At 50.0% G+C, this 21,817-nt stretch overlaps 2 protein-coding genes across 9 annotated transcripts in view; one reads left to right on the top strand and one right to left on the bottom strand.

The window, feature by feature from the left end:
* ZFYVE9 (zinc finger FYVE-type containing 9) overlaps positions 1-6,026 on the top strand; it is a 126,992-nt gene extending 120,966 nt beyond the window's left edge. For both annotated transcript variants that reach the window (XM_045856673.1, XM_045856665.1), the window contains one exon: positions 2,739-6,026. In XM_045856673.1, the coding sequence (XP_045712629.1) occupies positions 2,739-2,900 (162 nt within the window). In that variant the 3' untranslated portion in view covers positions 2,901-6,026. The remainder of the gene's footprint in view (positions 1-2,738) is intronic.
* CC2D1B (coiled-coil and C2 domain containing 1B) lies at positions 1,494-21,786 on the bottom strand. 7 transcript variants are annotated; one of them, XM_045856724.1, is made up of 25 exons: positions 21,644-21,786; positions 20,055-20,141; positions 18,472-18,622; positions 17,436-17,539; positions 16,901-17,059; positions 16,367-16,492; positions 16,014-16,173; positions 15,661-15,839; positions 15,414-15,489; positions 15,227-15,328; positions 15,008-15,138; positions 14,715-14,787; positions 14,389-14,525; positions 13,859-13,967; positions 13,603-13,775; positions 13,037-13,162; positions 12,406-12,464; positions 12,207-12,323; positions 11,759-11,832; positions 11,554-11,612; positions 11,281-11,332; positions 10,729-10,828; positions 10,471-10,561; positions 8,924-9,053; positions 1,494-2,882 (listed from the first exon to the last, which is right to left on the bottom strand). In XM_045856724.1, exons 2-24 carry the CDS (start codon positions 20,118-20,120, stop codon positions 8,925-8,927), a joined length of 2,553 nt encoding a protein of 850 aa, XP_045712680.1. In that variant the 5' UTR covers positions 20,121-20,141; positions 21,644-21,786; the 3' UTR covers positions 1,494-2,882; position 8,924. The 7 variants fall into 7 exon arrangements, with proteins under 7 accessions (XP_045712680.1, XP_045712700.1, XP_045712643.1 ...); XM_045856744.1 differs by having other exon boundaries at positions 18,478-18,622; XM_045856687.1 differs by lacking the exon at positions 1,494-2,882 and adding an exon at positions 7,940-8,612 and having other exon boundaries at positions 8,953-9,053.
* Positions 21,787-21,817: the final 31 nt, after the last annotated feature.

Raw genomic sequence — 21,817 nt, 5'->3', positions numbered from 1 at the left:
TAGCATTTTACTAACAATAGAACTTTCAAAACTGGAGTCAGTTCTCTCAAATCCTTTCATTGCTTTGTCAACTAAGTTTATGTAACATTCTAAATCCTTTGTTTCAACAGTCTTCACAGCTTTTTCACCAGGAGTAGACTCTATCTGAAGAAACTACTTTCTTTGCTTACCCATAAGAAGAGAAGCAACTCCTCATCTATTAAAGTTTCATCATGAGACTGCAGTAGTTCAGTCTCACCTTCAGGCTCCACTTCTAATTCTAGGTCTCCTGCTATTTCTGCCACATCTGCAGTTGCTTCCTCCACTGGACTCTTGAACCCCTGAAAGTCGTTCATGAGGGATGCAATGAACTTCCCAACTCCTGTTAATGCTGATATTTTGACCTGTTTCCATGAATTATGAATGTTCTTAATATCACCTAAGAATAGTGAATCCTTTCCAGAAAGTTTTGAATTTCCTTTGTCTAGATCCATCAAAGTAATCTCTTATCTGTTGCAATTATAGCCTTAAAAAATGTATGTCTTAAAAAGACTTGAAAATCTGAAGTGTGTTAGCTGGCAGTGTACATCTCCATCAGAGCTCTTGGGTGACCAAGTGCATTGTCAGTGAGCCATAATATTTTGAAAGGAGTCTTTCTGAGCAGTGGGTCTAGATATGGGCTTAAAATATTCAGTAAACCATGTTGTAAACAGCTGTGCTGCCATCCAGGCAGAGTAGATTTAGTATAATCATTAGGGCCCCAGGGTTTTCAGGATGGTGAATGAGCATTGGCTTCAACTGAAAGTCACCAGCTGCACTGGCCCCTAACAAGAGAGTCAGCCTGTCCTTTGAAGCTTAAAGCCAGCCACTGACTTTTCCTCTCTCACTGTGCAAATCCTAGATGGTGTGGGGTTCTTTTTCCCCATTATAAGGCTGTTTTGTGTCCATTGAAATTTGTTACTTAGTTCAGCCACCTCACTAATTATCTTAGCTAGATCTTCTGGATAATTTGCACCCTCACTTGCTGCTCCACCTTGCCCTTTGTATGGAGAGGGCCTCTTTCCTTAAACCTCTCTCGGCCTTCACAGAAGTGAAGAGTTGGGGCCTTGCTCTGGATTAGGCTTTGGCTTGAGGGAATGTACTGGTTTGATCTTCCATCCAGACCACTGAAACTTTCTCGTATCAGCAGTAAGGCTGTACACTTCGTTAGCATTCATGTTCACTGGAGTAGCACTTACAATTTCCTTCAAGAATGCTTCCTCTGTATTCACAACTTGGCTGTTTTGCATAAGAGGCCTAGCTTTTGGCCTGTCTGAGCTATGGACGACCCGTCCTCACTAAGCTTATTCATTTCTAGCTTTTGACTTAAAGTGAGAGATGTATGTCTCTTCCTTTTACTTGAACATTGAGAAGCCATTATAGGGTTATTAATTGGCCTAATTTGAATATTGTTATGTCTCAGGGCCTAGGGAGGCCTGAGGAGAGGGAGAGAGGGGGGTAACGGCCAGTCTTTGTAGCAGTCAGAACACACACATTTATTGATTGAGTTCACCATCTTGTATGTGCGCGCAGTTAGTGGCACCTCAAAACATTTACCATAGTAACATCAAAGATCACTGATTGGAGATCACCATAACAAATGTAACAATAATAAAAAAGTTTGATATACTTCTAGAGTTACCAGAACATGACACAGAAACACAGTGAACCAATGCTGGAAAAGCGGTGTCTGATAGACTTGCTCAGTGCAAGGTTGCCACAGTCCTTTGGTTTGTGAAGAACTCAATATCCATAAAGCACAGCAAAGCAAAGTGGAATAGAACAAGCTGCGCCCGTACATCTTGGATTCTGGATCCCTGTGACATGTCCCAGTGCACCTGCTTTGACGCAAAGCTGCATCATTCTCAGGGAGAATGTGAAAGGTTATGGATCTGGCTCCATTCCTGACTAGTCATCAGTCAACAAGTACATGTTTTCTATGTAAGGCCTTTCCCAGTGCTGTACTAAGCACCTCAGGGTAATACACGTGCAGGATCATGGTCCTTTGTCACACGGAACTAGTAATCTGGTTGGAAAGACAGAACTCATGTGAAACAATTAAAAAACAAGAGTTTTCTGCTAATGAGTGGAACTCTTGAGGGCAGGGGCCCTGTTCCATTAATCTTTGAATTTCTGGGTTTGTAAGTGCTCAAAACGGTGTGTGGACAGATGATTGGCAGAATAAGTGCTCAGTTCCTGCTATGTTAGGGAGTTACCGTATTTTCCTGTATATAACGCACACCCACGTTTTTGTGCACATTATACATGGGATTACTATACCCACGGTATGTGATTATTATACCCGTGTATAATGTGCATCCTTATTTTTACCTCAGAAATTTGGGCAAAAGTGTGCATTATACACAGCAGATTACAATATCTAGTGTATTTCCCATTTTCATTGTCACAACCATAGATTTAGGTAATATTTCCAACTTTCCATATCTCCCTATATCACCCCAACCCCATCTCAGGAAACTAAGACTCTAACAGGATTAGGTTAAGTGTCTTGCCCAAGTTCTCATGACCACCAAGTGTTAGGGGTCAGGATGATAAATGACAATTCAGGGAAAAGGAGGAGAAATTGGTGTTAACTGCTGTGTGTCTGGCCCATGTCCAGGAAGGACATCTCCTTTCCTGCTCAGCCTCCTTGGCCCTCAGCCCTCTGAAGAGACCTTCTCTATCCAGTAACCTGTCATCCCCTTCTCTCTGCGGTGTAGGTTGGCTACCAAGCAGGGAGCAATGGCCAGCCCCTTCCCTCGCAGTACATGAACGACCTGGACAGCGCTCTGGTGCCGGTGATCCATGGAGGGGCCTGCCAGCTCAGTGAGGGCCCCATCGTCATGGAACTCATCTTTTATATTCTGGAAAACATCACATAGACAGAGGACTTCATTTTTTTCTGTTCAGACCTGTTGCAATAGCAGTCATACCCAAGTCATTTGCACTTTAGAACTGGAAGATTAAGCTTTTGTTAACACTATTAATGGGGGGGGGGAGTGGGAGTTTGGGGGACTAGGGTGGGAAAGGGTGGTTGGGGGGACAGATGTTCCATAATTCTAAGTCTTCTATGCATTGTCCACCAAGAAGACGTGGGCAGCTTCCGTTACTGCACGACAGTTATGCTATCCTCGCAGCTAATCTTCTTCTGTTACTGTTTAGACAAGAATTCTGCTCCTATTTTAAGACTTACTTATGGTCTTGTGCTCAGAAATGCTCAAATGGATACAAACATCACCGAGGGTGGGGTGGGAGAGTGGAGGGGAAATAAAAAATGAAGCATCAGTCTTGTACCCTTTGTACAGAATTGATATAAAAAGGAGAGTGTCACACTGATCTTGTCCTATTTACATCCCACTAACTTCAAGTAGAAGTCACAATTAGATTTGTTTTGTTTTTAACAGATTGTCCAACGGATTATCCCTCTTCTAGCCAAGAAGGGGCAACTCAGTGTAAATGAGGTGATTGGGATAGCAGAGCCGAGTCCAGGATTGCTCAAGATCTGTCCAGGTCAATGGCAGGTATTGAGTTGGGCCTTTCTGTGAAAGCTGACAATGCTTTAAGATATTCTTAGTTATAATGTACACTAGAAATATTTTTTAAAACATTTTGAGAAATAATTTAAACTTCCAAGGAGGTTGCAAGTACAAAAAAAATCCTATGTATGCTTTACTTAAGATTTAGCTACTGTTCACATATTAACATTTTGCCTCATTTGCTATATTTGTGTCTCTCCATAAAAAATGGAGGCATTTGGCTCTGGCTGGTGTGACTTAGTCTTTGAGTGCCAGCTTGTGAATCAAAGGGTCACTGGTTCAATTCCCAGTCAGGGCATATGCCTGGGTTGCAGGCCAGGTCCCCAGTAGGGGGTGTGGGAGAGGCAACCACACATTGATGTTTCTCTCCACCTCTCTCCCCCTTCCCCCCCCCCCCAAAAAAATTTTTTTTTAAAAAGGAGGCATTTGAGAGCAAGCTGCATACCTAATAGCCTTTTACCCTGAGATACTTTAATGCTTATTTCCTAAAATTAAGGATATCCTCTTGCATTACAGCAGGATAGCTCGCAACCTCAGTCAGCCTAACACTAATGTGCTGCCTTACCCAGGCATCTGCCCAACAATGTCCCTCATGGAACTTTCCCCTTCCCTAAAGCTTCCAGCCTAGGATCAGACATGGCAAGTAGCTTTCCTGACCCCACTTTATCTTATATGTCCTCCATTATTTTTGGTGATTATAGTTCCCTGACCCCATTTTTTAATAGAAAATGCCTCATTTGAAAAAATAATCTTTTCATAATTAGAATCAGTATATGCATTCTTGGCCAGAACCCCACCTAAGTGACGTGTCCTTTTTAGGGACTCACCACCTCTGGGGGTCACTTGATACCTCCACCTGCCCCTCATGGATGATGGTAAATTAGATCACCTGGTCAAAGTGTCGTCTAATTTCTTCAGCATTTTTCCCCCTTGGAATGAATAACCAATAGGTACACTTTCATGTCATGCAGATCCTGCTCATCAGAATTGCCCCTTAGATTTAGCATACACACACGTTTCCTGTCTGAGCTGATCCTTCACTGGGATGGCTACAGATGGATTTTTCGGTTTCAGCACTACCTCCACCTTGACTAGCTGTACTTAGTCATCTATAAGCAAAAGCTTTTTCTTCTTTCCTATTTATTTATTCGTTTAATCAGTTTTCATAGTGGACTTGTGGATGGCTTTTTGAATGGCTCTAATTCATTTGGGTGCGCAGATGGCCTCAGCATTGCCCAGAGTGCCCTTCAGGGTTGCTCCTAGTCCTTGTGACGGGATGTGCTCCTGTCATTTTTTTGACACTTTGTTTTCTGGCCTAATGTGGAAGCTGCAGGCTCATCTAGTGCATACCCTGTCCCAGCCTCAGAATCAGCCATGGTTTCTTTTATTGGTATTAGAAAACAAGATTTGGTTTAGCCATGATATACATGGTATACTTTTTTTTTTTTCCATTAAAAACTTATACTGGTCACAGACCAAATGGATTTCACAACCCAGAATTTGAAAAACACTTTTCTAGGGTAACTCACTCCCTTGTCACTGCCATCTTCTGAAAGCCCAGGCCAAGTAGCAGGTGAGCCCTCTGCATAAGCAAGCGCACAGCTCCAAGAATCCTCTAGGAGCTAACACAAGCCTTTGGGGCAGAGAGGCCACTTCTCCGGGGCCAGAGTGGGACTTAGTGCTTGGCAGGTACAGGCTGTGGAGCTGTTTAGGGCAGCAGCCGTTTTCCAGAGGCCTAAAAGCCTGGCCTTCAATATGCAGTGTGTCTACTGTTTATCCCTTTTCCATGGCAGTGGTGGTGGGGGAAGGAGGGAGATCGACATTCTCTGTCTGTCTCCCCAGGCTTTGCCAGTGGTGGCTGCAGAGAACTGTCATTGTGATCTTTCCCACAGACTCAGATATTCAGAGCTGCTAAGGGGGCGGGGGGGAACTAGATGCCCAGAACACCAGTGTATAGGGACTGAGCCCTGGGACCACACACACCCGTCCCAAACCTGATAGGACACTTGTTAATAGCAGCAGGTATTATAGATGTAACACCCAGGTTTGTCCAAATATACTTGGAAGTTTGGAACTTCTACAAGAGCTGGTTCTTTTTCCCTAAATAAGTTTATCTTTCCTCACAGTCAGCTAAATACATCTTGCAGTTGTACGTATTTCTTCTGAATCAGGGCAAGGTTTTAAATTTTCCAGCTAAGGACAAACTCTGGCCCTGCGTAGTCAGGTCCATTCTCAATTGCATAAAATGTCTTTATGTTTAGTTTATCTTGTGGAATTGAGCATAAAATAGTCGAGAATAGTTTACTCCCCCCCTTGTTTTATCTTTGTTTTTAGACACCTGTATATTAAATGTTATATAGAAGGCTGAAATATCACATTTCTCAGTCTCAAATTTTTCTAGAATGTAAATTTTATCCTTGTAAACTGAAGAGTATAAATGCCATTATAGTTAACATTAAATTTTTTTTTAAATTGTGGTGTTTTTACTAAGTGCTACACAATGTAGTTTTCCATTTATTTTTATCAATAATTTCTAAGTACCTACTGGACTCTAGAAATATGGGACTTTGCCTTTTTAAGTTCCCAAATAGTATTTTCCCTCATCCAGTGGTTCCTGAATGCTGGTGGGCCCAAAATTTCCAAGTAAATTTGCCTGTCATAACCAGTCATCCAGGGAGTAATTTATGCATTCAATGCATTTCACATGATGATCAAGCAATCTGCTGAACACTTTTCTAATTGAATGTTCTATTTTAATAATAGTGCTAATAATTTTAACAGTGGTAATGGACAAGTTTTAGGGATTGTGTATGTAGCAAGGCAGGAACAGTAACAAAGTCTGGGAAGCTGAGGCCCAGAGTGGGGAGACAGCCATTGGCCATGGAGCTGGACCAGGTACAAGGTCCCTGGTTCCACCAGTCTCAGCCCCATAATTTCATCCTAAAAGAAGATGCCTAGTTAAGGGGCAAGATCTTTTAGGTACTGCCCACAAAATTTGGAAGTGACAGTTCAGGTTTCAGAGTGGTGCTTAAGGCAGGCAAATAATGTTAAAGTAACAAAAGTTTGCCCTTTGTGAGCAAGTCTTCGTGTAAGAAAAATTTCTCCCATGTTGTACTTGGTTCACTAATTCAGAAGAAAGGTGCCTTGCAGTAGATTGAAGAGAGAATTTAAAATGTAAAAATGATTTGGGTCACACCTGGCTCTCAGCTGCATGCAAGTCACTCATCTCCAATGTTTGGATGCTGCATTTGGACAAATCTTTTGAGGCTGGGCAGGCTCCTCCCACCACCAGTGACCCCTGCATGCCTTGGCTACAACAAAGGCCCTTTTAGAACCTCAGTCTCCAAGTCCAGTGGGTGGCTTTGGCTTGCTTCCCCCTCAGCCTGGAAGGTCTGTTTTCCAGAAAGTAAAGAGCAGTGAAGACGACTGAAATTGAACAGGTTGAGAAAGGAACTCTGTGAGCCACAGAATACTGCCTCTCAAATTGGAACAGGGCATTTCCAGCAGAGGCCCGAGTTTAGAGATTCCTAGGGCTGATTGGAACCTTTGAGGATAGTGACAGCTGTCCTGGACCATTTAGTTAAGCACTGGTTGGGGTACAAATGTGATGGGAAGGTTAAGTTGGGTCAGAAACCCTCCTGGCCACTCATCTTTGCTCTAGGTCCCCTTATGAAGGCTAACACCCCTCCTTTTCTTTCTAGATTACTGCTGATTTGACATACAGATGTAATTGCAGTTGTTATGGCTCACATCTAAAAATTTTGGTAGTTCACTGTGATGAGTAAGACTGGCCAGAAAGCTCTTGGGAAGAAAGTCATTTGTCCTTCATGCTGTTACCCACTAAAAGATCCATTAAGGGCGAGAAGCACGGTCCAGCCCTATCCCAGAAAAAGACACATAAAAAACAAAACACTCAATCCCTGAGCTGTGCTTACACAGTGCTGTAGTGGTCAGTAAGCTGAATGTATTTGCTTCACTTAGAGCCTTTAAAAAATGACCTTGAGGAATGCTTTGTTGACTTTAAGCTAATGCTTCAAAAAGCTGGGGGGGGGGCGGGGGGGATGGGATGTTAATTTCTAAGAAATGTAGAATACTGCAGTTTTGAATGTTAAATCTATTGCAACTATAAATCTGTCTCCATCCATTCAGAAAAGCAAAGCCAAAGGATTTCTTGGAAAGAACTGGGTATTTCCCTAGGTGATTAGCTGAAGAGGCAAGACTTCCTCTGTCCTCTGCAAAAGAGGAAACCATAGTAGCAGTCTCTGTCAATTTCATGTTACTGCTACTCTGGCTTTTAAAAAGTGACAGGACTTTTGTTTAGGTCTTGGATGGTGACTCTGTATGTAGAGTTATAAAGCCCATATAAGTGAATTAAACCTAGTTTCTTAAATAAAACAGCTACATAAAATTTTACTTTTTTTTTTCTCCAGTTAGCAGACTTTTAGTTTTAGGTGCGTGGACCAAACCCAAGACACAACCTCGCCTGCTTCCCACCACGCAGTCCAGAACATAACTCCCTTCCTCCACCGGGAGCTCGGGACGCAGGGAGGCTAGTGCAGCAGCTGCAGGAAACAAGGCACAGGCAGGGCTGGGCAAACCGAGTCGTGTGGCAGAGGGTGCCGCTGACAAACGTCATGGAGCCCTAAGCGGGATCACTCTCAAGTTCTCCCATCCTTTACAGTTGTATCTTTTAAAGGCACATTCAGAAACGTTGCGACTAGGGACTGGGGTTAGCTGCACACAGCTGCTACACAGATTAAGGGGCCGCAAGACTCCATGGCACAGAGCGGTGAGGCTATCCTTGCTTTTGCTGCAAGGGAAGGGGAGGCAGCCTACAGGAATCCAGCCCGCTTTGGTGTGGAGGCCTAGGAAGGGGCCAGCAACAGGAAGGACCAAGGTCGTGGTCAGTAACGCACGTACTTCACAGGTTTTTTGGTATTTGTGTAGCAGCATTGATCCCCCTTATGTACAAAGGCTTCTGTAGCCAGCAAAGCTGGGAAAAAGTACACTTCTGCACGCAGCTGGTGGCCTGGCTCCTCTCCCAGCGCTGACCATCTGCTGCACAAGGCACAAAGCAGAGAGGGCAGGAAGTCAGTCTAAACTGCAGTATTTGAATATACAAATAGAGTTTAGAAAGGATTTCCTGGAGACTTAGACCTGGGAGGTTTTACTTCCCTCTCAGGTTCTACTGAGGATCCTAAGAACCTCAGCCCAAGCCCTACCCAACAGTTTTACCTCTTGATTAACCTCACAGATGACAAATTCTTAGGCTTTCCTCCCCAGATATGAGCTGAGAACTGGAAGTGTCCCTCTGGGGCCTGAGCAGAGAGCAGGGGGCAGAGGTTCTGAGGGCCCAGAGAGCTGCCCACCTCACAGGCCCCTGGGCTCCAGGACCAACCAGTTCTCGGTGACCGTCTGCATGTCCTGGCCACTCAGAGGCTCCCGCAGCCTCACCCTCACCTCCAGCTTGCCCCCAGTGGGCTTCCTTCCATCCAGGACCTGTAAGAAACGTGGAGAGGGAGACGGTAACTGATGGGATTAGGGGCTGGGAGCAGGCGGTGCCCTATGCTCACAGGTGTAAGGAATAAGGAGCTAAAATAGCAGTATCAACATAGGAATCTCCATTTCCTGACAACCCTGGTGGGGGTAGTGATTTTAGGTAAGTCTTATTTAAAAAAAAAAAAAAAGGAAGAAAGAAAAATAAAAGTAGCCCTGGCTGGTGTGGCTGAGTGTTAAGCACCGGCCTGCAAACCGAAAGGTTGCCAGTTTGGTTCATGGTCAGGGCACATGCCTGGGTTGCAGGCATGCAAGAGGCAAACGATCAACATGTCTCACATGTCGATATTTCTCTCCCTCTTTCTCTCTCTCTTCCTCTAAGTAAATACATAAATTGTAAAAAAATTAGTATGTAAATCTAAATAAGCGTCAATGCTCTGAGGTAGAGACAAGAAACCTAGAGTTCTGCTTACTCAGTTTCCGCATGGCAACTCCTGGAAGAAATGCTCTGGCTTAAAGGTGCAGCCTGAAAGCCACTAAGCCCAGACCCTCCCTTCACAGGTGGCCCAGACGTTACACAGCCAGTGTGGCAAGGCCAGGACTAGAACCCAGGCCAGGGGTTCCTACCACCCACCATGCTGTCTCCCTGGTCACAGGGAGGGGCAGCTGGAGTGCAAAGCAGTGAATGCTAAGGCTCAAGAAGTCTAACCACCATCCACCATCAACGTGGCCAATGTACAGGAGGCCCCACTTCAGAAAAACTCCCCAAAAAAGGTGGTGCAGGGAGGGAGGTGCACAGTGGTGGGAAAACCCCCACCTAAGAAGGCAGCAAGGGTCTGGGCCACACTGCCAGGCCCACACCCTTCTCTCTGGAGCTTAGTTTCCTCATCAGTCAGAGGCAAGCTTTTAGTCACTGCCTGGGAAATCTGACAAATTCGTGGAAACTTAAGGAGCTGTGTGGGGCCAGTTCCCAAACAGAGTATCTTCATTGTGGTAGGTCCCTGATTTTGAAAGACTTTATCTTCACATTCACAGCTTGTTCCACTTCATTCAGCTGCCAGACAACTGTCCCAACCACAACTCTGTCCCTGCCAAAACTAGGAGTTTCTGCATGCGCAAACGACAGCAATGACCCCTCAAGGGCCCTGTAGTCCACCATCCCTGGGAACCTGAGTGGCCCAGAGTGCTGTGGAAACAGTGTAGCTACTTTCTGAATGGGTGATGCTATAAACTTTTATCAAACCCTCTGAATCTCTTCATTTGTGAAATGGGAATAACCTACTCTACAACATATTTACAGGTGCTGTTTAATGGGCACAAAAACCCTACAACAGGGGCTGATGTTCAATTAATGTCGGCTTTTCACTTGTCAAGTCCTCTGATTCACCCACCCCCAACCTCCACAACCTCTGAGTCCTACCTCCAAAATCTCTCTGATCTCACACTCATTCTCCAGCCGCTCCAGTTTCAGGTGGGCTGTGCCAACCAGCTTGTCACTTCTGAAGAAGGATCTGGGGAGCCAACAGTCAGCAGAGGATTGGACTGGGCAGGGAGCGCAGGAACGAGCTGGCCGAGTCCAGCACAAGGAAACAGTAGGAGCAGCAGCGGCAGCACCACCAGAAGTCTGTCCTTCCTCCCAGCCCACCCCTCCACGGCACAAATGGCTGACGGGCCTCACCCTTTGTGGAAGATTTCAAACTTGATTCCTTTGCTCTGGATCACCCTCCTGAAGCCCCGGTGGTTTCGGTTGATGTTTAGTTTGAAGAGCTGATCAAATTCTGCAGGGGTGGGAGAAAAAGGGGCTCGGCACCCAGGGATTTCCGGAGGAGGGGCTGGCCTCCCTTCTAGATGGTTCTGCTTGCGATCCAGAGATGACCACTGGGGGGTGATAGAGCCCCCAGGTCCTGGCCTTGGAAGTCAACTTGGACAGTTCTTGATAGAGATTACTATACTGTACTCTTAATGGAGATTATACTCAAGTGGGAGGAACTTGGAATTGAGAGTCAGGATTCCCGAATTCAACATCAATTTCCAACACCTCTTTGCTCAGAGGCCATAGGCAAGTCCTTTTACCTCTCTTAGCCTCCATTTCCCCAACTACATGAGAGGAGTGGTCATAATACCCACCCATATCTCCCAAGTTGAGCACCAAGACAGACAACAGATCTGGAGATACGTGCTGCGCGAGCACCGCCCCCGAGAACGACAGGGAGGAGGAGGCCGCCCTCACCTGGAGAGTTTGTGTTCTTCACCACAGCTGTTTTGCTTTTCTGAGCCTGGTCCTAAAGTGTTAAGAAGGGAGAAGTCGGGACAGCTTGAAAACACAGGTCTATCAAGTCCAGAGCTCTGGGCTAAGCCAGTGCTGAGGGAAGGGACGCCTATAAGGAGTGGGCCTAGGGGTCTTCAAGCCCCTCCCTACAGCCAGCCCTCCCAGGGGTGGGGAGAAATTGAGCACACGGTCCTGGCACAAGTTCAGAGGATCCTACCTCTCCCTGAACCTCACCGAGTTAGGGTAGTGAAACTCAAACCGCACAAACGCATCCAAGTCATCAGGCGTCACCCCTATAAAGGAGAAATGGGAGTCGGGGTCAGAGGGAGTAGCCAGGGGCCCAGCACTTGAGGTGGAGGGAGAGCCAGTGTCCCCCTACTGGCCAGGGGTGGAGTGTCTGGGCAAGAGCCTACTGGAGTAGGAGTGGCCCTAGGGCTACCTGGAGGGGCTGGGAGGTTCATTCCCCGGACAATGATCAGATGCATCTCTGTGCTGTTGAGTTCTGAGAAGATCCTACAGCCAGGAAGCAAGGAGAAAGCTCAAAGTGAAGGAGCGCAGTGGGAAAGGGTCCCCATCTTCCAGGACTGCCTGTCTGCTTGCCGGGGGGTGGCCACGAATACAGTGAGCCCAGGGAGGCGAAGTTTGTCTGGGCTAGGAGCAGCAGAGCTGGTACGAAGACCTCCCTGCAAAGCTCCTTCCCTAGCCACCCCAGCTCCGAGCTCCTCACAGGCAGTCACCATGTCCTACCTCCCACACCCCAAGGCCCAGTGCCTACGGCAGGGCCACACCTGGAAATTCTTACTAAAGGGGCCTAAGTCTCCAGCCTTGGCTCCCAGCCCCTTGGCACATCCCTGCATGCAGCCATTGTCTCCCTAAGGCTTTGGTACCTCACAGTCTGGAATGTCTTCAACTCGAAGTGGTGGCTAGGAGGATCAAGGCCCTGGGCCTGGGCCAGATGCAGGATCTCAAGCTGCTGCTTGCGGTCCTGAGCAAGCTTCTCAAACCTGACAGGGTTGGGAGCACACTTCAGCACTACAGGGCTCATTGTCTGCTCCCTACCCCACATGCCCCAGCCCCTGCATTTACCGAGTCGTCTCAGCCACATTGCCCTGGTGCATGAACTGCTTGGAGAACAGCAGGCACTTCTGAAAATAGAGGTCCACAGTGGGTCCAGACTGGCTTTAGAGGCCCAACTTCTGAAAGCTCCAACCTTCTACAGTCTCATCCTTCTCCCCCAACACGTACCTCTTCCCCAAGATCACTGTTTCCAAGACCTGTTTTTCCTGTTTTGTTTTGTTTTTTTGTGATAGCCATTCCCCAAAATTCACTTAGCAAACTCCTTCTCTTCCTTCAAAAGCTAACAGAAACATCACTTCAGAAAGCAGACCTGCAAGCAGTTCAGATCGACACATACACACAAACATGCACACGTTTTCCTATATATGTCTGTGTACATGTCCCCTGCCACCTCCTCTGACCTTCAAAGCACTTTCCCTTCCAGTCTGTTGTGTGAACTTCATAACCACCCAGTGGTAGTAGTAATCTTATTTTACAGATGACAATGGGGTTCAGAGAGGGGAAGTGCCTGCCCAAGGTCACACAGCCAGTAGGCAGAAGAGCTAGAAAATGAACCGAGGCCTACCTGGTCTGAGCCTATGCCCTTCCCCTAAGGGAGGCTGTGGGCACTGAAGGGAGGAGAGACAAGCAATCAACTGACCTCATGTTGCTCTAGGAGCATTTTTTGTAGCTGGGCGTACACCTCCTCAGCCTTCTGGGAGAGGCGCAGGTCTTCATGGTGAATGAGGATGAAGTCACCCTCTTCATCCGTCAAGGGTGAAGGTACCTGCCCAGGTCACAAGGCCCCTCAGGGGCCCCAAGGGTCAGATTATCCCTCTACTGAGCCTAACAAAGGCAGGAACCCAAACTGAATGTTTCTCCAACTTCAACAGCCAGTGATGGGAACTCACTGCTTCCCTTTGTATCCCAGGCCGCTGCAACACTGCTTCCCACTGGCCTTGCCCTGCCTTGTGATCTCCGACCAGAGGCAGCCCACCAGGCCTTCGCCTGGCCTTTCTCGGGGCCACAGGGCAGAGGGAGGCATAAGCCAAAGGCGCTTTCCCAGCAGTCACCACATCCTACCCACGTCTCCCCTCTCAGGGAAGGCACGACCAATGGCAATGGACAGCGGCATCCGAGCAGCTGCTTTGTTCACAGCCCTGCTGTCAAGCTTGCCACCCGCCTCTTCTGCCTGAGAAGTCCTCCTCCGTAACCCGGTGGACTCACCTTGGAGAGGTCCAGCGGTCGGCCGGCTCGGACCTGGATAATCTGAGCCTCAAGGCATTTGGCCAGCCGCAGATGAGCTTTGGCTTGTTCCAGGTCCCGGCCACGCTTGGCCTGCAGGGCTGCCCGCTGGTACTGCAGTTTGCGGGCCTCCAGCAGTGCCAGCTGCTCCCGTACTGAAGGGAGAGTACTGCTGGTCAGCGCCACGCCTCCCCCTCACTGGAGCCTTTAGTCCTCCATCCCTCTTCTCCCAACTTACCAGAGGGGCTCAGTGACTCCTTAGAACTTGAGGCCTTGGGCTCAGGCAGGGAGCGGGATGAAGGGACCAGAGGCTTCTTGGATACTGGGGCCTGGGCTGGAGGCTCATCCTGCAGGTGCCCAGGAGGAGGTCACAGGAAATCTGTTCCCACCCCAGCTGTGGCAGCTCAGACAGGGACTCTCTTCCCAACACTGCACTAACCTGCTGGGTGTACCAAGATGAATGGCTTCCCCGTGTGGGCCCTAGAGAATCTGAGCTACAACGAGTCTCAAAAGCTCTGAGCTAACCTTCCCAACAGCAGACACCAGGATTTTCGGGATCAACCCGGGGCTCTGGGGTCAGAAAGACCTCGGTTTGAATCTATCTCTGCTAATGCCTATCTGGATGCTCTTGGACAAGTTTTTTTTCTCTGTAAAATGGCAGAAAGAATAGCTACTTTGCTGGACTTGTTAGTATGGGCAACAGGGTCTGGGTTTGCCCCTCATCTGCCATTTCTCCCAACCCCTGGAGTCTTGGGCCCTCAGCCAAACCTCATCCTCATCCCCATCTTCCTTGGCTGGAGCTATATCCTCGGAGGAGGCTAGTTTCTGAGCAGCAGCTAAAGTGGCTGCTACTGCATCCTCTTCAGTGCCTGTAGTGGGCTCCACACCAGGGATGGGAGGGAATCCTGTGGGAGAGAGAGAGCTGGGCGAGGGGTATGGTGGCCTCGGGGAAGCACTAGGCTGTTGGGGCTTCGGCTGGGTCTTCCTGGGCATGGCTGGAGTGGGCGGCTCCCAGAGTGGAGGCAGACACATGAGGAATCACTCCCCGCCACCCCCTCGGAGATCATAAAGACCTTAGGCCAAGTACCACATACCTGGAGGAACAGGCAACTCGGCAAAATCAACCTTGCGTCCTGCTCGATGCGCTCGAATGGCATCTTGGTATTGCTGCAAGGGAAAGGAGGGAGGGACCTGTGGTGGGCAGCAGTCTGCAGGCTCCACACAGGGGGAGACAGGGAGAGGAAGAGTGAAGGCAGCCCCCAGAGGAAAAAGAGCCTGAGGCAGCAAGAGCTTGAGAGAGACAGATGGACACTGAAGGACCAAGGCTAGCAGCAACAGCAGATGGAGAGGCTGACATGGGCAGGGGGTTTCACGGCTGCAGGCCCACCTTGGCAATACGCTCGTGCATCCGGGCCTTTCGCTCATCCCCACTGCTGCGGGCCTGGGTGCCTGCCTCACGGTACTTGTTCAGCCTCTGCTGCAGGGCATCCAGCACTGTTTGTGGCTCAGTGTGGGCCACTAGAGAGAAGGAAGGAAATAGCATCAGTGTTATCTCTGCCTGCCTCTCCCCAGGTCCCCACTCCACAGTCCCACCATCCCATCCTACCTGGGGTTGCTGGGGTGTCAGGGGCCATCACTGGGTGCACTTGCTCCACAGCTGGGGGTACGACTGAGGGTGCTGTGAGGGCCTTGGAAGCCTTTGGGAGGTCTGGGGGACCCAGAGCAGAAATGTAGGTGTAGGTACCTGGCCAGCCCCAGCTGGAGCAGATTCCCTCCACCACCCCCATACTGACCCTCAGGTGCTGGGGGCATGGCACTCAGGTCCACAGGCTGCCCCTTCTCCAGGGCCTCCAGCACAGCACCAAATCTCTGCAGTAGTAAGAAAAGCAGGCATGGGCATAAGCCAGGGAACCCCGTGAGCCTGGGCTAAAAAATAAGACTCCCCCTCAGCCCAGTGTAGCTGTATGACCTTGAGGGGGTCACTGCCCCCAACTGTGAAACAAGGGGTTGGACACAGGGCCCCTGAGCCAGATGTCATACCTTCCCAATCCTCATGAGCTCTCGGGCACGGTCTAGGTCTCCAGCCCGCTTGGCATTCAGGGCAGCCACTTTGTACTCCCTCTGTCGTGCCGCCAACAGGGCCTGTGGGCCAGGGTCTGGGTCTGAACTGGGCGGGGCGGGGCTGCCCGAGAGGCTTGTCTCAGGCTGAGAAGGGTTGTCTTTGGAGAAATAAAAAGCCCAGAGAGGGGGCATCAAGGTAAAAGAAGAAAGTGCCCACCTTGGGTTCCCAGAGCCCACAGGAAGGTGTCACTAATGCCAATGGAGTGGCGGAGGGCCGGGGGGCCATGGGCTCTGACTGGGAAGGAGAACAGGATTTGAGTGTCTCCAGATACCTGGCAGCAGGGTGGCGGGGGCAGAGAGGTCTGCCACAGGGCTCCTGTTGGCTGTCTCCTGGGGGGCCGGGGGCTTCTTGCCCAAGGCCACTGGAGGCGGTATCTCATCCTCACTGATCTTCCTGCCTTTCCTCACAGCAGCCAGCTGGGACTCTAGAGTCTGGGGGAGAGAAGAGCCAGAAACCTAGCCAGCCATCTCGGCCTGGACCCTGCCTGAAGACAGGCCAGGGATCCTTCACCTTCACAAGGCCAGAGGGGAGGCCTCCCCTGTACTGGCGCAACTTCCTGCTGCCTCACCCACCACCCTGAACCCCACTCCTCCCAGCCCTGCTCCCTGGCTGGGCCCGACCTACCTTTAGGCCACGTTCACAACGCCTGGCTTTGGCTGCTTCACCTGCCTCTTTGGCGCTGGCCGCAGCTTCCTGGTAATTGTGGATCCGCTCCTCCAGCAGAGCCTGCAGCCCCCGAGGCCCTCCAGCCTGTAGATACTCCAGTTCAGGGCCTGGCCACTCCAGGGCCAGCTAGGCCCTTGCTGCTCCCTCCCTGCAAGGAAGCTGCCCCAGAAAACAGAGCTCTTGGATCCAAGGAGGACGAGCCTAAAAGCCTCAAAGAGGAGGCAAAGACTTACTGGAGAGGCCAGAGGCCGTATCAGAGGCAAACACAGAGGCCCAGACAATCTGTGGACGGCTGGAGGGGGTGGCCCGGGAGAACAGAGAGGCCTTTGAGGCCGGCCAGGCACCAAAGAGTTTCTCAGGCTCAGTTGCTGCTTGGGGCACTGCTGGAGGGGGGCCCTGGGAAGGGTTACTGCGGTCTTCCTATTCAAGCCATGCTGTTAAACGTGGACACGCAGGGTTATCGAAGGCACAGGGGATCCCCCCGGAACCTACCTGAGCCACCGGGACTGAAGCTGTTAGTAGAGCTGTCTGCACTGGAGGTTCAGTGTTTTCCTGCCCCTTGTCCTCCTCAGAGCTGCCCAGGACAGCTGTCTCATCATCATACGGGGACCCAGCTTCCTCATCTGCACCCAGGACCTCCTGCAGCTCAGCCTGGGGAGACATAAGTCCCAGGAACATGGGAGCCTCATGGCCACAGCTATGATAGGATCTGAACATAAAGGACCCTCTCCCCCAGTAGTACCTCCCGACATCAGTCACTGTGCCCAAAAGTCCCTGTTACCAAAACACTTCTTTAATCTGAGGACAGGTAGCCTTGGAAACAGTGAAGGCTACAAATCTGAGAATCCTTAAGTACAGCATTCAGACCAGGCATCAAAGGAAACTAGTCTCACACTGTAGAGTCCAGAAAACAGGCCCAAGGAGGACGGGGCAGCCACTCCACATCAGAGCACACAGAGGGACAAGCCCCAGAACTCTTCTGCAGGCTTGACCACAGAGCACTCGGCCACCAGCCTGGCAAACGCACCAGCAAGTCTGTATCATCCTCCAGCCCTTCTTCCTCCTCCTCCTCCTCCACATCCCGCATACAGTCCTCCGCCAGCTTCTCGATGTGGGCCATAGGCAAGGGCGCTGGGGGAACAGAGGGTCAGGGCCTCAGAACAGGTCCATGAAGAGTAGAGTCTTCAATGCACTGCGTGCTTCTACACCCAGGTGGAAATCTTGCCCTTCCCGGGCAAATCCAAGTCCCTGCTGTAAAAGTCCTGCTCTTCCTGTACAACCCAGCTGAAAAGACCCTCACGGCAGCAAAACCTTCCTAGACCCTCCAAAAGGCAACAAGCTGCTCTCTTCTCAGCACTTTTGCTGTGGTTCTTCATAGGCATATTTGTCCACTCCTCCTAACCACACCTTTCACATGCATAAAGACTTTTAACATCTATTTGAACCTCATAATAATTCTGCAAGATATGTCATATTATCCTCATTTTATAGGGGAAAAACTACCAATATTAATTTTCCTAATACTGCAATCCTATCAAATGGCAGAGCCATGACTCACACCCAGGCTGCTCTAACCCCAGAGGTTTGGCTGAGAGAACATGGAGGGTCATGGTTCTCCCGTTACCCTAGCTCAGGGGTACATGGGACTGGGGGAGGTCCCCTTGGAGGGCTCCCGGTGAGAAGAGAGGAAGCTTCAGGTCCTCTGGCCCTCCCAGACTTCAGGTCTGTGTCCTCTTCCAGACTGGGGAGGAAGATTATACTTATTCATTCATTTGACACAACTTCTATGCACTAAGCCCCCTTTCTGTATCAGACCCTGGCTAGGGCTGAGCACAGGGACCTGAGTCAAGAGGGAACATCCAGGGAAGCAGTGAGCTCCCCATCACACAGGTGTGTGAACAGGGCAAGACAGCCTCTCGGTGACAGTGCTGCAGAAGGGACTTGGATACCAGAAGACCAGGTGATTTGGCTGGATCCTCGCAGCTGGGGGGAGGCCCCTCTCCACCACCTGCCTGAGCTCATCCAGTCCTAGCACCAAGTCCAGCCCACCACCAGAAACTTACCCTTACCCTGCTTCTTGGGTGCTGGCTTCCTGCCTGTGGTCTCTGCTTCTCCAGTGAGGGCCAGTAGCTCGGCCTCCAGGTCCCCATCATCTTCAGTCTCCTCCATCCCCAACAGCATGTCCTCAGGGCTGAACTCCACAAAGAGTCCCAGCTGAGAGCAGAGAAGGTTTCTCAGGGATCACACAATGAGGAAGAGGGTGTAGCCGAGCCCCAGAGCCAGTCTCCCAGAGGTCAGTGGCACCTTCCTTGTCTGAGGCCAAACTCGCAAAAAGGGAAACTGACGCCTGCAACATTACCCTTTAGGGTACACCCTGGTGACTCTACGAAGCGCCCAGCACGACTACAATGCCATTACTACTCGTCACTAGCTGCCAGGCCCTGTACTGAACACTACCTTACCATCTTAGTTCATTCTCACAGTCCTGAGGGGTAGCTTCATATTTTTTTCATATTTCAACACATACATAACATGAAAATTATCTTAACCATTTTTTTAAATCCTCACCTGAGGACGTTTCCATGATATTTATATATTTTTTTAATTTTTTTTTTTTTTTAGAGAGAGAGGAAGGAAGGAGAAGGGAGGGAGAGAAAGAGAGAAAGACAGAGAAAGAGAAACATCGATTGGTTTTCTTCCATACACACCCCAACCAGGGACTGAACCCAAACCTGCAACCTAGGCATGTGCCCTGACCGGGAACGGAACTGGCGACCCCTCGGTGCACAGAATGGCACCCCAACCACCTGAGCCACGGGGCCAGGGTACCTTAACCATTTTTTAAATATAAAGTTCAGTGGCATTAAGTACATCATGCTGTTGTGCTACCATCACCACCATCCATCCACAGAACTCTTTTCATATGGCAAAACTGAAACTCTGTACCCATTAAACAGTAACTCCCCACTCCCCTCTTGCCCCAGCCCCTGATAATTACATTCTACTTTGTCTCCATGAATCTGCCCACTCTACATAAATGTAGATCCTCCTTATATCTCCATGTTCAGATGATACCGAGACAGCCTTGTTAAGTGGCAGAGCTAGAATTTAAAATAAGGTCATGTGACTTGAGTTCATGCCCAGTATCCTACCACCTCTCTTACTTGCCTATTTTAAAGCAATAAAAATGGAGTAAGACGTCTCAGGACTTGGACCAAGAGAAAATAAACAGAGAGATTAGAGGACAGACCCCTAAGGATGCAAAGCTCTCCTGGTAGACTTAGCCCTCAAGCCCTGGCATCCCTGGCTGGCAAGCAGAGTCATGGCCTAAATGAGGAACCCGTGAGAGTGCTGAGGCCCCATCAGCACACCCTGAACTTTGGTCGTTTCTGAACCCGGCGGACCACTTGTCCAGAGGTGGCCATGGCAGAGGATACCTGCGTTGAGACACAGCAGAGTTCAAGACTCGCATCCCTCGAGTGTGTGGCAGGACCTAGTCAGAGTACCTCTAAGGGCTCTGCCAACTCCAGGAGGCACTTGCTCCATGTCTCTGGACCAATGGGGATACCATACCAGTGACCCAGTTTGCCCATGCTATTTAGGGACCTCCCATCCTGGCTCAGGGGTGAGGAGGCTATATACATACCTGTTTGGCAGCTGCCACACCCTGACCACTGGCCTGAGGGCCCTTCCGAGGTCTTGGCCCTGGCATCTTGGCTGCCCAGATACCTGTCTGGTGGGGAATGGAAGAGACTCAGACTGCAGCAGCCTATAAGCCCTTCTCCCAACAGTGCTACCTTAGTAAGGTGTGGTTGGTACACTCCCAGCTTCAAGAAAACCATCAACCCTTAAGACCAAAGGATGAAATACCAACACTGGAAGTGAAGCACTGAAGCAGGCAGCACAGGAGATAGAAGGGATGGAGACCACCTGTCAGTGGACTTAAGTGGGGAGTGTGGATACACAATAAAAGTGTAGTGAACTGATTTGACAAATTTGGATTAAACGAATGGGGAGGAGCTTAGGAAGACAGACTCAGGGAAGTTGCTCTAGGTAAGAGGTTGGGGTGGGTAGGATCCAGGAAGGCTCTAAGGCTGTGCTTTCAAATATGGTAGTCATGTGTGGCTATTTACATTGGAATTCATTAAAATTAAAAATCCAGTCCCTTGGTTATTGGCCACCATTGGCCAGCACAAATATTAAACATTTCCATCACCAGAAATAGTTCTATTGGACAGTTCTGCTCTAGAGAAACCTGACTCAGCATTCTGATTCTCTTAGAGTTCACAACCACTCATAGGACCTACTATGTGCAGAGAGACCTTGTCTCTCCGGCAGAGCTGGAATGAGTGTGACATGTTCTCAACCCTCAAAGATCATTTACACCGTGGAGAGCCTGATTCATGGACAAAAACCACGCAGGACTGCGCCAGGGGCCACGAGTGCCCAAGTGCAGCCCCTCATCCAGCACCACAGAGAAAAGACTTCTTGGAGATGATGCCTGTGCTGAGTCAGGTAGAAGTTGGGGAAAAGGATTCCAAACAGATGGAACAACCTGATAACAGACCTAAGGTGAAAAAGGTTGACCTGCACAGGAAACTAAAGACCTTGGATTATTGGGGCATAAAATGTGAGACAGAAAATGGTACCAGTCAAGCTGAAAATGTGAGCAGGGGACAAAGTAAACTTTTAAACTTTAAAGGAGTTTGGGCATTATTCTAGGGCAATCAATGCATGTGGCGGGATCGGATCGGCTGCAGCAGAGAGGCTGACGGCCATCACTTCTTGCAACAGTGCAGGCAAAAGGGGAGAGCTGCGGTGGCGTGGGAGTGGCGAGAAGTGGCCAGAGTCCCGAGTTCGGGGTGAAAAACACAGGGCTCGGAGGTTAACTGGAGGTGGGCGCACAGGAGGGGGCGCTCAGGGTGACTTCAGGAGTCAGATTTCCGTGGCTTGGGTGAATGGCGGGCTGCCCACTGAGCAGAGGCACTACAGCGGGTTCAGGGAGAGGCTAGGTCAGTCCGACGTGCCAAGGTGCGGGTCCGGGGCCACCAAGATGGGGGCATCGGTGCTGGACCCAGGCTGAGGAGAGCAGCACAATTCCCAGGAGAGGCAAAGCCAGGGGACCCCACTACCTCGCGGCACGACGCGCTTCCCTGCCCCACCCCAGCCGACTCCATCTCCCCCGCCATCCTCAGGTCTCCCCTCGCTGGGAGTGGGGGCAGGTACGCAGCATACCTCGCAGCGAATCCGAAACCAACCCAGGCCTTCTCCGCCCAGCACCGCCCGGGGCTCCCGTGGCCACCGGGCGGTGGCGGCGGCGGCGGCAGCGGTGACAGGAAGCTACCCCTACGGACACCGCTCGCGCACTAACACGTGACTCCACGCCCGTGCGGTGCGCAATGCGCATGC

Source organism: Phyllostomus hastatus, unplaced genomic scaffold (assembly GCF_019186645.2).
Source record: "Phyllostomus hastatus isolate PE091 unplaced genomic scaffold, TTU_PhHast_1.1 phas_contig_147, whole genome shotgun sequence".
In the NCBI taxonomy this organism is placed as follows: domain Eukaryota; kingdom Metazoa; phylum Chordata; class Mammalia; order Chiroptera; family Phyllostomidae; genus Phyllostomus; species Phyllostomus hastatus.
This window is presented reverse-complemented; position numbering and strand designations above follow the sequence as displayed.

What these genes read in the sequence shown, in the direction of transcription:
- CC2D1B (XM_045856687.1), bottom strand. Translation starts at nt 20,120, where the DNA reads ATGCCAGGGCCAAGACCTCGGAAGGGCCCTCAGGCCAGTGGTCAGGGT. An exon ending in CTTCAGTCCCGGTGGCTCAG is followed by an intron (nt 16,493 to 16,900) that starts GTAGGTTCCGGG and finishes GAGTATCTACAG; the next exon opens with GCTGGAGGGCCTCGGGGGCT. An exon ending in GAAGAACACAAACTCTCCAG is followed by an intron (nt 10,829 to 11,280) that starts GTGAGGGCGGCC and finishes CCACCCCTGCAG; the next exon opens with AATTTGATCAGCTCTTCAAA.